This window comes from Rhinopithecus roxellana, chromosome 1, assembly GCF_007565055.1.
Source record: "Rhinopithecus roxellana isolate Shanxi Qingling chromosome 1, ASM756505v1, whole genome shotgun sequence".
In the NCBI taxonomy this organism is placed as follows: Eukaryota; Metazoa; Chordata; class Mammalia; order Primates; family Cercopithecidae; genus Rhinopithecus; species Rhinopithecus roxellana.
Window position 1 is genome coordinate 144,385,596 of NC_044549.1, and position 19,297 is coordinate 144,404,892.

General features: G+C 34.7%; 1 protein-coding gene across 2 annotated transcripts in view; it reads left to right on the forward strand.

The window, feature by feature from the left end:
• Positions 1-19,297, forward strand: part of ZBBX (zinc finger B-box domain containing) — a 141,676-nt gene that overhangs the window by 43,031 nt on the left and 79,348 nt on the right. For both annotated transcript variants that reach the window (XM_030938483.1, XM_030938480.1), the window contains exons 10-12: positions 5,797-5,955; positions 11,876-12,047; positions 15,491-15,611. In XM_030938483.1, coding sequence (XP_030794343.1) covers positions 5,797-5,955; positions 11,876-12,047; positions 15,491-15,611 — 452 coding nt within the window. The remainder of the gene's footprint in view (positions 1-5,796; positions 5,956-11,875; positions 12,048-15,490; positions 15,612-19,297) is intronic.

The window sequence follows — 19,297 nt, forward strand, 5'->3', positions numbered from 1 at the left end:
TTCCTTGTGTTATAGTTCTTAGTAGTAATTCACTTCTAAGAGAGATTATTTTTACCAAAATGAAGAATCTAAATCAAGATACGGCCTCCTTTATTTATCTGATGCTTCAAAGTTAGAGGTGTCTTTACAGCTTCTTTGTGCGCATAGTTTTTCTAGATGGCTTAACTTAGTTAAATGCAGGATTGTTGAAGTCCCTAAAAGAGTCAGATCTTACTCTAAAGGGAGGCACTTTTATATATTTTTCGGGTTTTTTTCTTAACAGTTTTCATATATTGTTAAGATTTTGGCTTTAGTTGTAAGAAAGCTTGCCCCTGATTGCTTCAAAACAATAATAAGTTGGGAAAAAACCCTTAAGAATCAATAACACTCTGGAGTTATACTGACATCATTGCCCTATTTGCCAACTGCATATAAGGTAATTCACGTCAAAGAAATCAGAACAAATTGTGCTTGGGAAAATATTCTTGATATGAAAAGGAAGTGTTTTCTCAAAAGCCAGGCCAAAAAAAGGTTTATATAACATATATAACAATTTCAAAATTCCCATTAGTCCATAACTTGATCATCCTGAAATGATTTTGTAAATAAAGCCTTCCAAGTTCCAATCATATTGAACAATCACTGCAACCAATGAGTTTATGTTACTTGAGTGCTGCTATAACACATTTTTTTCTCTCTGTGTCTATATGTGTGTCTCTGTCTCTACCTGTATATCACTTTGTCTAACAAACTCAAATGAAATAACAGAACTCTTCTGCAGAGTTTAGAGTTTTCAGTTTCTAATTCAAGACTGTGGTTACAATAAATCTCTTCTAAAATTTTGTCACTGGAAAATCAATGCAAGTTAACAATAGGAAAGGAGACATCCTCACTCTTTTCCCCCTCAAACTTGTAAAGTAATATAGGCTTAAATTGTGTGTGAACTTTTTTTTTTTTTTTTTTTTTTTTTTTGATCTGGAACTTCTGGATCACTTAAGGAGACATGGCTATGTCAACATGATTATTGAGTATTAATATTTATTGCTGTACAGCCAGAGTTTTGGATGATGATGGTAGGTAGAGTTTTGAAGCACTGACTCTACCATAAAGTATATCATTTTTCTAACTAAACTAAAACTTTTATTCTTGGACTTTAACTTCCACAAGGTGCCATCCATTCCAAAATGCTATAAAATATCAACCCTCTTTACTTTGATTAATGATACATTGTCAGAGTGATGAATTCTTCTAGAGTGTAATTTGAAAGATAATATCATTCTGGTGGGAAAAAAGTTTAGGTGAGAATTTAGAACAGTTACCAGATGAAATCCTACCATCATACAGTGTAGTGAAGGATGTGGGGGAATCTGGAAATGCTAGCAGTAAATCACATCTTTTGGCTCTAGTTTAGCTTCTATCCTATAGTGAGATATATGATTTACTCTGTGCCTTGAAGGCTGTTTTGGTTTGATTTTAAAACATTTTTAGCATGTAGAGCAGTTGCACAGGTAATTTTATACATTTTCAGTTTCTTCCTCCTCCTATTGTTACCTATTAGTACTTCACATTTAAATTTTTATACTTAGAAAACGGAAAGAAACTATCTGTAGGTCGAGTTTTAATATTTGAAAATATTTTATTAATATATGGTACAGTGTTATGATACTTAATATGCATAGTTATCTATGATAAATATTTTCTAAAAATAACCTTCATATTCTTATTCATTGGTTGTTACTCAAAATGATTATTGTTATATTATTATGTGAAAGGTAGTGTGTTTTCTGTTGTAAATTTAGATATGTTCTTTTAAGAAAAGACAAAGGTTACAGGATAAAATCTGTTAACAGTAGTCACTCTGGGGAGTAGTGTTTTGCTATAATCCAGATTTGTATCAAATTCTGGCAGGTATTTAGATTGACTCCTGATCTGAGTCTGACAATGTCCTAGATAAACGCTTTTTTTCTGAGATGGAGTCTCACTCTGTCACCCAGGATGGAGTGCGGTGGCACAATCTCGGCTCACTGCAACCTCCGCCTCCCCAGTTCAAGCAACTCTCCTGCCTCAGCCTCCCGAATAGATGACACTACAGGCATGTAGCACCATGTTCAGCTAATTTTTTGTATTTTTAGTAGAGATGGGGGTTTCACCATTTTAGCCAGGCTGGTCTTGAACTCCTAACCTCAAGTGATCCTCCCACCTCGGCCTCACAAAGAGTTGGGATTACAGGCATGAGCTACTGTGCCCAGCCTAGATAAGCTTTTATCAGCTCATGTCAATATAATTAAACTATAGTTATATTCATTCTTTAGCAATAAATGAACTTCAAATTTTAATCTGTGTTCTAATCCTCATTCTTTTAGATACCTCTCACCTTTTCCCTGTAGTTCAAAAACTGTGACTTAGCCAAAGTCACACAGCTTGTTATGTGGTGACCAAGTCTGGGTTGAAATTAAGTCTGTTGAGTTCCAAACCCACAAACCCATGCTCATAGATATAAAATAAAGTGTACTCTATGTTAGTGGGACCTATTTTCAGCAGACAAATATGCTTGAAAATAGGAGGAATCTCCATTTCTTAAATTTTTTATATGGTATGACTATGATTTATTTCTATATACTTTATCAAATATAAAAATAAACAGGCAAAAATAAGTTAAAAACAAAGAAACAAACAAAACTAAATCCCTTAATCCTTGCATATGCAATTGAATACAGAATTAGAGTTTTGTGAATTTTTAAAGCAAGGAACAATGTTCAAATCTGTTAGAGACAAAATTTAATATTTTCAGTTTCAGGAAATCAAAGGTAAAACACATTTTCTGTATCACAAAGACTAACATAAATCTAGTAGGAAAAAGCTTAATTAAGCCAGAATAGATAATTCGACACTATTTCAAGTTATGACATTTTGTAACTGTTGGACTTTGGCCTAAGCTTTCGGAACTTGAAATTCCTTGTCTATGTAATGGGATCATAATATCTGCTCTCTTTCCTTGTATGATTGTTCTAAGATTAAGAAAGGTAAGGCATATATACACAGCCTTACAATGGAGAAAAGTAATGTTTAAGTGTATGATGTTCTAGAAAAGAACGTTTCCATTTATTTGCTTTGTATTGATTTCAGTTATATACTAAATTAGCAGAACTTTAAGATATTCAGATATAGAATTCTATTTTATCAGTTACCTGTGATGTCTATCTTATTTTTTAGCATAAAAAATGTGGGTTTTTTCACTGTTTCTGATTCTCTTAATATGCTACTTAAAAATGTTATAACAATTATTGTAATATTGATAGCAGGATTCATTTTAGAACAGAAATAATCTTTGTTTTGTGTTATTTAAACATATATTTGAATGATAATTCTATATAAAATTAATCCTACAGCTTTTGATATTTTAAAAACATAAAATGAAAACCAAACATGTAACTAACTGCCTCTGAAATGTACAGAGCTTTATTCTAGGACATTTTAAATCAGGCTTAGGTTGGATTATTCTGTTTTAAAAATGTTGGTAAAACTACAGATGTTTCTGAAAGAGTGAAGCATTACCATTGGCTTGAATTTCTTCTAAAAATAAAAGTACTATGTAGGCCTATAAAGGTTTTCTGAGAATCATTGGGAAAATTTGGAGCAGATTCCTCAGGTTTGCATACAGACAGCAATAAATATGCATAGGTCATGTTCGTCATTTTTCATAGATATTTTATGAATTCACTATGAAATAACACTAGTTAATTTGATGTTCACTGATATATTCCAGAATCAGACTGCAATGAATCTTAATAGATTTACAAAAGGTCGTAACTGAAAAAGTTTCAAAAAAAAAAGTTATGTAATGTTAGCTATCTAAACTGGCAACTAGATGAAAATTTAAAAATAGGAGCATTTTCATGGCAGATTACAAAATAATTATATCTGATCCCTGCTAATTTTTTCTTGTTTGGAGGATATTTGCTAAGAAATAAGAGCTACTTCCTGTCTTCCTCATGCCAAGTTCTCATAGAGCATCTGACGATTTTGAATCTTCCCCTTGGAGTTTAATTCAAACGCAGATGGGATCCTAAATTCTGCAGTCCCTAGGCAGACTCTGGTAGTTTCTGATAGAAAACCCTTCAGAGAATGGGGCCTTCCCCAAATTTGCCAGTTCTTTGTCAGTCACTCTGACAGCACGTGGAAAGTTTTTCTTTAAATCCCTTTTCTATATTACTTATTTCAATTCTGTAGCTCTTCTCCTTCCCTGACACCTTATTTTTACCATATGCTATTTTTCCAGGAACTGTAGTGGCTATAAAATCATTAAAATATATATGCTTTTTCCTTTTGTGAGCTTATGTGGTATGATGAAATGTGAAATCAATATAGTTAGGGCTGGTAGAGATCTATGCAGGGTATGAAGAGGGTAAACAGGGTAAATACCGTGTACAGTTGGTGGGGTGGGGCGGTGTACAGGGAAGGGTTCCTAGACTTGTAGGAGTAATGGCGTGAATACAGAAGGAGAAGCAAAAGCCTGCCAGGTAAAGATGATGGTAGAGGAGAGATAGCCTTCCTAGTAAGTGAACCTCATGAACAAGGCACAAAATGAGAAATAACTTGGAGTTTATTAAGGAACTACAGAGAGAAGTGCTTCCTGATGTGTCCTTTTGGATAGTGAATGCTTTCTAAAGACATTTTATCATCAAGGAGTACTCATTACTGCTTATTCATTCTCCTACTAGATTAACTATATTTAGTTCTTTAGTTATGATGTGCACAAAATATTACATCTGTTTATTAGGGGTGTGCATAGTGGAAAGTTTATGAGTCTTATATACACCTGAGGTCACTTCCTACTTCTGCCACCCACTCACCACTGTGACCAAGGGCACGTTATTTAAACTCTCTGAGATTTAGTTTATTCTTTCTTTCTTTCCTTCTCTCTCTCTCTCTCTTTCTTTCTTTCTTTCTTTCTTTCTTTCTTTCTTTCTTTCTTTCTTTCTTTCTTTCTTTCTTTCTTTCTTTCTTTCTTTCTTTCTTTCTTTCTTTCTTTCTTTCTTTCTTTCTTTCTTTCTCTTTCTTTCTTTCTTTCTTTCTTTCTTTCTTTCTTTCTTTCTTTCTTTCTTTCTTTCTTTCTTTCTTTCTTTCTTTCTTCTTTCTCTCTCTTTCTTTCTTTCTTTTTTTCTTTCTTTCTTTCTCTTCCTTCTCTTCCTTCCTTCCTTTTTTTTTTTTTTTTGGAGTTGGAGTGTCATTCTGTTGCCAAGGCTGGAGCGCAGTGGCGTGATCTCAGCTCACTGCAACCTCTGCCTCCCGGGTTCAAGCGATTCTCCTGTCTCAGCCTCCTAAGAAGCAGAGACTACAGGCACACACCAGCATGCCTGGCTAATTACTATGTTTTTAGTAGAGATGTGGTTTCACCGTGTTGGCCGGGCTGTCCTGGAACTCCTGACCTCCAAATGATCCACCCATCTCAGCCTCCCAAAGTGCTGGGATTACAGGAGACAGCCACCACGCCCGGCCTGAGCTTAATTCCCAAAACAGTTTTCTTAATTCCTAAAACAGATAAAAATAGTTATGCTTTAGAATTGCCTTGATGGTTAAGTGATATATTGTTTTTAAGATGGTTTGAATTGTATGAGCCCGAACTAGTTCCCTCAGTAGATGGCAGCTGTCACTGTTATACTGGTTGATACAAATGCCAATTTTCCTTTTTAAAGATTAAATTGAATTTATTTAATTCTGGGAGTCATAGAATAACACAAATATGAGTTAATGTATATATATTATTTAGTTTAACGTATGAGGCTCTTTAATTATATTTTGTTACTTTTTTAATAGGCAAAATCTCAAATAGCATTCAGTGTATTGGATGTTGCCCATCAGTTTATAAAGGATGTTAATCCAGATGAACCCAGAGAGGAGAATAATTCTACAAAGGAAACCAGTAAAATTCAGCATAAACCCAAATCTTTATTTCTCCAGAGGAGCAGCTCTGAGGTAAATTGAGGAAAATATAGTAGACATTTTCGGATATGTGTAATTATGGCAAATGCCATTCATGTACTTAAGTTAAGCTACAGAATTTTGCTGATAATTTCATCACATTATTATTTCATATAGATTTGTTCCTTATTAACCAAATACATCTTGACTATAAAAATGTTTTCAAGAAGATTGTTTTGATTCCACTAAATACTAGTCTTTTTGATGAATGATATTTTGACCATATGTCTTTCTGGACATTTTCATCTATGTCAGGAATTGGATGAGTATTTGCGGAAAACATTTTTTAGCAAACCACAATGCAATCTAACAATTTTATGTTAGTCAGGACTTCATTCAGAGGAGCTAAAAATATAAAACCTTGCCAAGAGTTTTAAGTGACAGGCAATTGCACAGTTATTTAAAACTAGATTTGTACCAAATTCTGGCAGTTATTTAGATTGACTACTGATCTGACAATGTGCTAGATAAGCTTTTATCAACTCATGCCTATATATTTATAATAGGCATATTGATTCTTTAGCAAGAAATGAACTTCAAATTTTGATCTGTGTTATAATCCTCATTCTTTTAGATGCCAGTCACTTTTCCCCTGCAGTTCAAAAACTGTAACTTAGCTGAAGTCATGCTGCTTGTTATGTGTTGACCAAGTCTGGGTTGAAGTTAAATCTATTGTGTTCCAGACCCACGCTCATAGACGTAAAAGAAAATGTGTTCTATGCTAGTAGGACCTATTTTCAGCAGAGGAAGTGTGCTTGAATTTTTCAGGAGTGTCAGCGTATTTGTGTGGATTTCACTTTCTAATAGACCTGTCAAGGATGTTTTGTGAAGAATCACTGCCTCCTAATTATAACAATAATGTATTGAAGACCAGACACTGCCCTAAATATTTTACACATTATCTCCTTTTGTCTTTTCTTAATTATTCCACTTTTTCAAATGAGAGAATAGTGGCAAGGAATAGTTTTTATAAATTGCCAAAGGTAGAATTGATAATGGAACTTAGATTTCAGTTCAGACCTTCTGACTCCAAAGTTCCTGCGTTTAACCATTATGCAGAGACTGTGGCTTTAAAAGTTTCTTCTTCCTGCCTGCCTTTTCATCTAATTTATCCTATCAAAAATAAATCAGTAGCTAACTTTTATTGAACACCTTATGCTAGGCATTGTATTAATGCTTTACTTGCCTTATCCAATAATCACAATAACCATGTAAGGTTTGTGCTATTACCCCAATTTAACAGATGAGAGAGAGGTTAAGTAACTAGCCTTACTGGAAAGTGATAGTATAGCCTCCTCTGTGTTATTTATTAATCTTCACACTAGATGTTTTTCTTGTCTTCATAGGTGACTCTGTATGCTGTATACATTGTCTCCCTCATTGTCTTAACTTAAAAACCATTAATCCAATTATTTTATCCAGGAGTGTATATTAAAATCAACTGGAGAAACATTAAAGAAATACATATGATTAAGTTCAGCATCTCCGTGAGTGGGGTTCAGACGTGTGTGTGTGTGTGTGCGCGTGCGTGTGTGTGTTCAACAACTCCTCAGTGATGCTGGTGAGTGTTCTTGTTGGGAATCGCTGTTATAGATGACAGAGTACACAATGAAGAGATAACCCCTTCATAGACTTAGTCTTCCTGGGTGCTGAAGAATGATGCTTCTCAAACTTTAATAAGCATCGTAAGAATTGGAGATTGTTAAAAACTTGCATTCCTGGGTCTGTCACCAAATTCGGATTTTTTTTTTTTAGATATTTACCTCTGGGTTAGGGCTCAGGAGTCTGATTTTTAGTTTAATGGCTAGAAGAACCAAATGGTACCAACGCCTGATGCCTCTCTTATGGCCTTTTTAATGGAACAAAGCCAATGACACATCCTTGGAAAGAGGTACAGTTCACGAAAGAGCTTACGTCTTATAAGCTGAAACCTGGGTTTAAAATAATGATGCTGTTTTTCTTATAGCATTGTAACGTTGGGCAAGTTCCTTAGCTCTTTTGATCTTCTGTTTTCTGTTTTGGAAAGTGGGAATATTAAAACACGTCATCTTACAGGGATATCACGTACTTAGAGGGGAACGAACGTACAGCATTGAATTTCTATGTGCATCTTCAAATTTCTTTTAGAATTGGGCAAGGTCATATTGAACTCTGAGTGGACGTGATATATGACAGTTTTGAACTGAAACGTTTAAGAGCTAATGTACAACCCTCCAGCTTTTTCTACCCTGCCACAGCTATGTGGAAGCTGGTATTCCAGTGGCATAACTCCAAGATGCAAATGTCTGACATCTCTGATTCATTGCTTGGAAGGAAGCTTCCCTGGAGAGCTGCTGAAATTGCTGCATATTGAAATAATTTTATATTAAGTCACTGAGTTTTCAGTGCTTGTTCATTAGTGTAGCATATATACATAGACACACTGACGTATTGCTTACTGGATACCAATAAGTACCTTCTCACAAATACTACTAAGAGTCTATCTTCAAACTAAATTTATCCCCTCTTCCAAAACCTATCAATGTTATTGTTGAAGGCGCCCTACCTAGCTTTCCAAGCCAACAAAGGCAGTTATTGTCTATTGTGTTTTCACTTCCTCCTCTGCACATCCAGTTGGTTACTGTGTTAGTCTTCTCAGGCTGCCATAACAAAATACCTCCAACTGAGCGGTTTAAACAAGAGAAAATTATTTTCTACAGTTCTGTAGTCTAGAAGTCCCAGATAAAGGTGCTGGCAATATTGGCAGTATTGATTTCTGGTGAGGCTTTACCTCCTGGCTTGTAGGTGGCTGCCTTCTTGCTGTGTTCTTATAGGGCTTTTCTTCTGTATGCACATGCATACAGAAAGGAGAGAAAGGGGGAGGGAGGAGAGAGAGAGAGAGAGGGAGAGAGAGCGAGAGAGAGAGAGAAAGAGAGAAGAGATATATGATGCCTCTTCGTATTTACTTATTTATTTGAGACAGGGTCTTGCTCTGTTGCCCAGGCTAGAGTGCAGCGGTGTGAATTCAGCTCACTGCAACCTCCTCCCATGCTCAAATGTTCCTCCCACCTCAGCCTCCTGTGTAGCTGGGACCACAAGTGCACACCACCACGTCCAACTATCTCCCTCTTCTTTTTTTTTTTTTTTTTGAGACGGAGTCTCGCTCTGTCGCCCAGGCTGGAGTGCAGTGGCCGGATCTCAGCTCACTGCAAGCTCCGCCTCCCGGGTTTACGCCATTCTCCTGCCTCAGCCTCCCGAGTAGCGGGGACTACAGGCGCCCGCCACCTCGCCCGGCTAGTTTTTTGTATTTTTTTAGTAGAGACGGGGTTTCACCGTGTTAGCCAGGATGGTCTCGATCTTCTGACCTCGTGATCCGCCCGCCTCGGCCTCCCAAAGTGCTGGGATTACAGGCTTGAGCCACCGCGCCCGGCCTCTTCTTAACAGGATACCCAGTCCTATTAGATTAAGGCCTCAACTTCATGATTTCATTTGACCTCAATTACCTCCTTATAGGCCCTATCTCAAAATGTAGTCACATTGGGGGTTTGGGCTTCAACGTATGAATTTGCGGAGGGAGATGCAATTCAGTCCATAATAGTTACCATGTCCCATATAGGCTACCAGCTAAAAACTCTTGAATGTTTGGTCATTTATTCTATCCTTATTGCTCTTTCAGATACTGCAATTTTTTCTTTATAAAAAGATTATCAATGGAAAGTGCATTTCATTCTCTTCCCTTCTAAGAAGGAGTCAGGCAATCCTTCTGGTTTTGTATGTATGTATTTTTTACACAAATGTTAATATGTTTGCTCTGCAAACATGCTTTTTTTTCACTTAACAATGTAGTTTTTATATCCATGTAAGTACAATATACAACCTTCTCATTGTATGTAGTGACTGTAAAGTACTCCATTTATTGGATGTGAAAAGACTTAAAAATCTAACTTTCACCGATCAGCATTTACGCTGTTTCAATCTTTTGCTAGTATATGCTAAAATATAAAGTATAATTTTGAATAATGTGGTTTTGCATAGGTATATCAGTATGATAAAATCCTGAAACTCCTACATAAAAAATTATGCATTTGTAATGTTGGAATGTTGGTCAATGTGGGTAAATGTCTGTACCATTTTGATTGGTTTCCTTGCAGCTAGACACACTATTTCCTAATTTCCCTCTCTTTGCCACATTGGTATATGGGACTTTACAATGATCTTACATGTCCAGTGGGTTTAAGCTCCTCTATGCAGCAGGGAGAGCCCTTTATATTCTTCCCCCACTTCCCTTTCTACCCTTTATATTTTCTCATTCTTTACTTTTTGCTGTATCAATGCAAACTGCTTGTAGTTCCATGCCACCAATGCTGTTTGACTCCCATGTCCTAGCATACGTATCATTTCCTTTCTCTGGAATGCTGCCCTTGGCACTTTTTGCTTATGGAATTCTTGTTTTATCTTTCAAAATCCAATTCAGACATCATTTCCCCTGAGTTTTACCTGCTTCTTACACTGTTTTCTGCTGTGGACTTACTAACCTGTGTTTCTGTGGCCAACAGTTAGCATAGTGTCTAGTGTCTGACAGGTCCTCAGATACTTTTTGCTCATATTTAAAATTTTTATATACATCTTTAGCAAAATATGCTGAATTGTACTCTAACACACTGCCTGTTTATTTTTCAATTGTGGGCTGAATATAGAGATTTATACTCTCATGTCTTAAAAGATACACATGAATATTTAGCAATTTGATCAGTGTTGGTAATCCACATTTGATAATTCAGCCACTGGTGTGGGTTTTATTTTGCTTGGGTTTCCTAATGTGGCTATTCTCTTTGATTCAGTGAATAGCTTCCAAATACTACCTTTATTTTCTTGTGTGCTCGGACTGGATTTATATTTTGTACTGAATTCATCTCTCCACAGCCATCATTAATCTGAGGAGCATGCATTGTATTACATGCATCGATGAACTTCTTCATTCATTCCACTAACTTTTAATGAGCACCTACTTTGTGCCAGGCACTGCTCTTGGCACTAAGAAAAAAGACAAAATCCCCAACTTCGTTATATACTAATGGGTAAAGACAGGCAGTAAATAAACATAGAACAAAGTCACATGGGAGTAAGTAATGGGAAGAAAAATAAAACAGTTAAGGAATTATTAAATGGTGGAAAGGGGGCCTATTAATTTTAGAATTGGTAGTGAAGAACTTTCTGAGTAGGTGATGTTTGAGCATTTCATTGAGTCAATGAAATGAGGGAATGGCTATGTAAAGATATGGAGAAGGTTCATTCCAGGCATTGGGTATAGCTAGTACAAGGCCCTGAAGAGGAAATGTGCTTGATGGGTTCTCAGAACTGCCAGAGTTTGAGACTAACTGGTGCAGGGTGAAGGAAAGGAGAACGGAAGGAGGTAAAATGAAAGGCAAGGAAGTACAAGTTTGTGTAGGGCAGTATAGGTCCTGGTAGGAGCTTGGGGTTTCATAGAGAATCAACGGAGAGTTTTGAGCAGGGGAATGTCTGATCCAATTTACATGAAAAAAAAAAAAAAAAAAACCCTGGGTTTTTTATTTTTTAATGTGAGAAGGTTGTGGGGAGTAGGAGATTGGGGACATAGGGAGAATGGATACAAGGCACTTGCACCTTTACAGAGAGAACACTGGTGAACAGCATAAAGATAAGTCATCAGTTCTGTAGGCTCTCATCTTCATAATTTCTGAGGAGACCATTTATAATTGCCAATAGAGTTTTAAAGAACAGAGTAAAGCATATAAATCAGCACAGCTTAAAAATATTCTAAGTTTAAAAAGTCTGATTTGTAATGACTAATAATTAGTTCTACCTGTATTTTAAAACAGAAATTTTTTATTAAAATAATTTTTGTGGGTGAATGCAGAAAATTTAATAAAGCATGCCTATATGTCCTTTTAATTAGGTAGAAATTACAACGACAAAAAGAGCAGAATGTACAAAACCAAGAGAGAGTCTGTTGTGTGAAGGGTCATTCAATGAAGAAGCTTCTGCACAGTCCTTTCAGGAAGTGTTAAGTCAATGGAGAACCAGAAATCATGATGACAAGAAACAGAGTTTACATGCAGCAGAAAAAGGTATGGCTTTTCTTTTTCCTTTTTTTTTTTTTTTTTTTTTTTTGAGACAGAGTCTCACTTTGTTGCCCAGGCTGGAGTGCAGTGATGTGATGTTGGCTTACTGCAACCTCCACCTTCCAGGTTCAAACAATTCTCCTGCTTCAGCCTTCTGAGTAGCTGGGATTACAGGTGTGTGGCACCATGGCCGGCATTTTTGTATTTTTAGTAGAGATGGGGTTTTGCCATGTTGGGCAGGCTGGTCTCGAACTCCTGACCTCCTGACCCACCTACCTAGGCCTCCAAAAGTGCTGGGATTACAGACAGCCACTGGGCCTGGCCGTTATGGATATTTTTATAACACGAATGTTTAAAAATGAAGCTGACTTTAGTTTATTTACCTCCATTCTCTGTGAATATAAATGTGATGTTCCAAATCTATAAACACTGGGAAAGCAGTTTGCTGTAACTCCTCAAAGTAACATCACCGTGTGATCATTGGTGAGTGGTTTAATATTTATCGGCCCTGAATTGGGCACTAGGGGGATTTGCATTTGTTTTCTATGTAAATTCAGACTGTCAAATGAATGGATAATTGGATTCTTTCAGTTCTTCTTCTAGTAGAAATTTTTGCCAGGACAACTATCACTTTTTTTGAGCAGTAATTGTAACACATAAAATGGGAGAGTCTGTGAGATAAAGAAGAATTTTTTTTTTAAAGAATATTTAACTTAAAAATGCAATTTCAAGGACCACTATGAACTTCAGGGGGAGAATTGATTTGTGTTCTCATTGTTTTTGTTTCTTTTTGAACTACTTTTTGTTTTTTATTTTTTTTAAACAGTTTCACTCCTACATTCTAGACATTGATGATCTGGATGACTGAACAGTATCTTTAAGTTTCCCAGTATGTCTTGAGGAAAACCACAAGTTGTTAAAGTATTCAATTTATTATTTTGATTACTCAGAATCTTGTAGTGTCTTCCATTTGCTTTTCATTTAATATAAAATGTTAGATAATAAATTTCAATCATGTATCTTACTTGCCAATTTTACTATTTTTATTTCATTATTTTCCAGCGGAGAAACTCTGCTGATTATTACTCTTTTATTACACCGTGTAATTTCTAATCTCAAAGGATCACACATCATCTTCTAATTACAATTGAACTTTTAAATAAATTTTATTCAAGTATTTTTCTACTTTTCTTATTACACATCAATTTCATTGATATTTTCAAGACATTATTTGTATGCTCTCTTCTTAGTAGTTTATATCTCAGTACACACCTCATTTCTCATTGACTGTGTTATTTTATGTGCTTTATACTTACTACTTCACACATTTTTTTTTACTTGTCAACCCTGAAAAGTAGTAATTATTCTATAGAATAACTAGTCTACTGTTGTCTACTTTGAAAGCCATAGTATTTAAAATAATACTGTACCGAATTGAAAAGTCACCAGATCAGAAGTACAACTCTTAAAATTTGTTCTCCATAATGGAAATAACCATATGATAAAATAATGAACGCTTATTTTAAAAGACTTGGTTATAACAGAAAGTTACCAAGAACAAAATGAAAACAGCTCAGTCTCATCATATAGAGATAATCCATGTTAATATTTTGGTACATGTTTTTCAATAAACATAGTTGTGTACACACACATGCTCACACAAAAACTGAGGTAACACTAAATACTATTAGTTAACTTGCATTTTCACTGAGATTCTGTAATGGGCAGCTGGCCATCTAATAGAGATATACACAATCATTTGTAACTCTTGTAGAGTATTCTATATGGCATAATTAAATCAGACATATATTGATGGATATTTTATTTCTAATTCCCAGTATTATAAAAGATACTATGATGGGCATCTTAGCTATTTGTGCACTTACAGCGTTACCTTAAAATAAATTTCTAAATATAGAAATGTTGTCTCAGTGACTTGTTTTATAAAATTTTAATGAATATTGTCAAACTGTCCTCCAAAAAGATTACTGTGTTGGTTGTACTCTCACTGGTAGAGTGTGACATGACTATTTTCCCACATTTTCTAGTTCTTTGACTTTAGCCAGTTAGGTTGACAATAAATTATTATCATTATAGCTAGCTTTTTACCATTATTTGTGAAATAGCCAATATTGGCTATTTTTTGTCACTACCTTTTGAGCTAATATGTTAAATACGCCATATAGCTAAAGAGTCTACTCCCAGCAAATATTATTAATTCATTTGCCTGTAGGTCTAGTTATCAACTTATTCACAAACAAATTAATCCAGGTCACCTCCCATCTTTATTTCTCGGGAATGTGCCATTGATAAGGGAGAAAAGTGAATCACGAGGCCAGCTGCTTTATCTTCCTCTTCCTCCATCACCCTTCTACGTTTAGAGTTTATATCTCAAACACAGTAGCTCTTCTCTAACATCTAGACAGAAAAAACAAAGAATTATTTTTTCTTTTTTTCCCTTTTAGCTCTCCTGTCAAGAAATCTTGTTTCAAAATGAAAAAGGGGACTAATAGTGGAGGCATTTCTTTTCTCTCTATTTTGCTCATGTCCTTAAGTGCTCTTTCAGTTCAAGGGATTCTAATCAGTGTTTTTCCAAACTGTTTCCAATTGCTTTCCTCAACACTGCTGTACTCTTTGGGAAGAATAGAAGTGGAATTCCTTACTTTATTTTTGTTTTAATTTGTTTCCATTGCTGGCCTGTGGCTGTTTCTGGAAGTTAATCATTAAAGTCTACAGTATGAGGCCGGGACATCCTGTAGTCTTAGTTTATAAAAAAAAGTTTTTCCCATCTCTACTATTTCCCTTGATTCTCCTACATTTTTTTCCCCCTGTGATGTTCAGTTTGGAGACAGGAGTGATATGTGGGAGGGTGGAGAGACTAGTGATCCTGGATTTACACTGCTTTCTTTCCCAGATATCTTCATCAGTTTTAAATATCTCTGAATAGTAATTTTAATTTAGTAGTGCTTCAGAAATATCCTAAACATCTGGAAGTAAATTACCACGTAGATATAAATTTGTGAAGAAAATTGTCTCCTCCAGATGTCATTATGAATTATTTATTTCCCATTTCTCATAATGTGTAAGTATTATTTTCAGTGGCTATAATACTTTATACATCTGTGTGTTATACCTTTATGTATGTGTTTATATAATTACAATGAATGTTTGTATTTATAATTTTTATTTAAGAGAATGAGTTGCTTTAACAAACCTTCTGAATCGTAAGATCCCTTCAAGAGATTGTTGAAGAAAACTATCTATCCAGTCACTTAATAAACTACCAATATTTAATACTTTTACATTATTTAAACCTTAACCTATTGATTGTATAGGTAAATATTAAAGCATATATGCCTCACAAATGATGAGTTCTACATGTTGAGAGAAGATATGGTAATTTGTAAACTTGTTTGTATTAATTATACACATTGTGTTTATTTTTACAGACTCATTGGAAGAATGTGAAGTGCAGACTAATTTGAAAATTTGGAGAGAACCACTTAATATTGAACTTAAAGAAGACATTCTATCCTATATGGAAAAATTATGGCTTAAAAAACACAGGAGGTATTTTCTGGAATTGTAATACTATTAGGAAATATGAAAGTTATTTATGTTTCTTTCTTGTATGACATGCCTTCCTATAGCAATTTTATATGTATATTTCATATTTGCATACATAATTTTAAAGCAAGATTAAATCCCTGTGAAGTTGCTGTTCCAAAAAGAATTTTAGTTCTATTTATGTATATGACACATCATTAATTTAGAGTTTTCCTTGAGAAATGGAAATAATGTATATGAGGAAAAGGCACAAATGCAGAAAATAATTTAAGAATAATAACAAGAATAATGTGATAAATGAAAGATTACTTAGAGAAGACACCAGTTTTTTACATTAGCATTAACATTTGAGACTATAATTTTCAGAATCTAGTTTTAAATTACTTAAACCTTTTTCTAATTTTATTAATAGTAATTAAATATACTTTATTCAAAGAGATATCACCAGATACAATCATCTAGAAACTTTGGCAAAATAGGGGTTATTTTTTCGTAGATCTGAAGTGAGGCCTGAGATTCTGTATTTCTAAATTTCTAATAGCTCCCAGGCGATAATGGTTGGATGAGGATGGTCTTTTTTTGAGGTACAAGGTGGAGGAGCTCTCTAGAATTTGCTTGATAAGCGGTCATCACACCCTTCCTTCACCTTCAGTTATGCAAAACCATCTCCTGAGGTGGCCCATTCCATCTGTGAAAGAGATATTTATTGAACTGTAATCTGTTTCCAGCTCATTTCTAAACTTGGCTCTAATTCTACCTATTAAGCCCACACAGATAAAATCTAATTTCTCTTCTCCATGGTATCTCTTCAGATTTTTGAAATCAGCCCTCATGTTTTCCGTAAAGCCTCTGCTAGATGGGTTAATACCTGTACCAACACTCACCTTCAACTGTTTTCAGTGTGCTAGATTTTTTTCTTTTGGATTATTTTGAAAAGAAGATATACAGATGGGTTTCAAAATAACACAAAGAATTCCTAAATAACATTCACTCAGCATTCTTTAATGGTAACATCTTACATAAACATAGTGCATATCAAAACCAGGAAATTGACATAGGGACAATATTATTGACAACTGTACATTTTACTTTAATTTTATCATCAGTGTTTTCACTATTATCCTTACCTCATTCCAGGATCTAGTGCAGGATTACACATTTTTTTTTTTTTTTTTTTTTTTTTTTTTTTTTTTTTGGTCATATCGCCTTATCCATTACAGTTCTTCAGTCTTTCCCTGCCTTTCATGACCTTAACACTTTTGAAGAGTACTTGCCAGGTGTTTCATAGAATGTACTAAATTTGGGCCTGTCTGATGCTTTTTCATAATTAGATTGAGGTTATACACTGTGAGGAAAAGTACCACGGAGAATATGTGTCCTTCTCGGTGCGTGACATTCTGGGATCATGATGTCAATATATCTTATTACAGATGATGTTAACCTTGATCATATAGTTAAGGTGGTGTTAAGTTTCTCCACTGTAAAATCACTACTTTCCCTTTATAATTGATACATATTTTACAGGAGATATATTGAGATGATACATCAACGCTGTTTTCCCTTAAACTTTCACTTCCTAATTTTAGAATTTGTGACTGAATTTTGCCTGCAGCAGTTAGTACTCTCCTGCTCTATTGCTGATATTCTATTTCATTTTTTCCTTCTAAATTTATTAGTTGGAATTCTTAAAAGAAGTGTTCCTTCACCCACGTTTATTTATTTATTCTTTATTTATGTGAACTCATGAATATTTATTTTATTTTGGGGATTGATTTCTAATATCATTGTTATTTATTTTGCAACTCAAATTCTTTCTGCTTTGGCCATTGTGGACTCTCTCAGGTTGACTCTTCCATCTTTTTGACTTGTTGTTATCATTTTTTTTTTAGTTAGTTTGCTTTGAACATCTCTTTTTTTCTGGAACTCAAGATGTATTTTCTCTTCCCCAGCCAAGGAATTGTTTTTCCAAAAAATACTGATTCCCTTTATTGGGGAATTGTGTTCAGAAACAAAGATCTGGACTCCAGGTGTGGTCATTACTATTCTGGTACCACGATTCTAGGCCTTCTCAGAGGAAGAAACCAGGAAGCACACACACACGCACACACATATACACACACAAATCCACATACACACATATAAATTTTTTTCTGTATCTATCCATCTGGATATCTATTAAAGTAACATGCATTCACACTCAGGCATTCCGAATCCAAACCAGCATCACATGGTTCATTTCCATTCTCCCTTTGCTTATTTGACAAATTTCTTTCACCTACAGTGAGAAACTTGGCTTTCATTATCTATATTTATTAATTAACCCTAAATATATATATATATATATATATATATATATATATATATATATATATATATTTATACATACAGTAGTTTCAGAATCACTAATATCACTGAGAGAAATGAGGGACAATTAGTTTCAAAATTATTAATAATATCACTGAAATAAATGAATTTTCCACCTAGAGTACAGTCTTTTTGTGTCATGCTTTCTATCTGTAGCCTACGGTATCTAGGCCAAACCATGTTTTGCAACATCACTTTGGCCACAGTGCTCATTTCTTTCTCACCTCCTTTAAGGTTGGTATGACTTTCATTGGGTTCTGCCCATATTCTCATTGATTTTTAAAATTTAAATAAACTTGTGGTGTACAGTTCTACGGGTTTTTACCAATGCATAAAGTCATGTGTCTACTGTAGTACCCCCGCCCCCCCAAAAACAGTTTCACAACCACAGAAATTACCTTGAGCTTCCTCTTTCTCCTCTTCCCTTTCTTAGTCCATAACACCTTTCATCTGTTGTCCACCCTTACAAATATGCCTTTTTTTGAAGGTCATTTAAATGAAATCATACAGTGTCTGTCCTTTCATGTCCTTCACTTAGCAGAATGCATTTAAGATTCATTCATGTTCTTGTATGAATCAATATTTCTTCTGGCTGGTTTCCAGTTTTTGGCAATTATAGCTAGGTCCTTTAAAATATTTTCATAACAGGTTTTTCTTGAATATAGGTTTTTAATTCCCTGGGTAAATACCTAGGACTGTGATAGGTGGGCTATATAGTAAGTGCATGTTTACTTTTATAAGAAACTGCCAAACTCTTTTCTAAATTGACTGTCCATTTTGCATTTGCCCCAGCAATGTATGAGAGTTCCGGTTGCTCCAAATCCTTGTCAACACTTGGTATTTTCAGTTTTTTTTTCTTTTGGTTGATATTTTAATAAGGTGTGTAGTTGTATCTCATTGTAGTAGCTTACATGGCAGAGGTTTAAGCTAGTTCATTTATAACTAATGTCCAGGCTGTATATATTTTTTAAAGTATGATGCCCATCATAACTCTTCAGGCCATTTTTTTGTGGGGATACTGTGGTAGACATATGACTTTATGCATTGGTAAAAATCCACAGAACTATACACTACAAATTTATTCAAATTTTAAAAGTCAATAAGGATATGTGTAACAGTAGTATGTATCTGTTAATTGACTTTTTCTAATTTAGCAATTAGCATATAAATGTAATTCCAGAGTCACTTGTCATTTTTGGTGGCTACCTTTCAATATTGGGTCATTTTGGGTTTCTTATATAATAAAAGAAGCACAATTTTGTTATTAAGTGACAACTGTCATTTGAGCTTGAACACATACAAGAAAGTTTCATCACAGTCACATC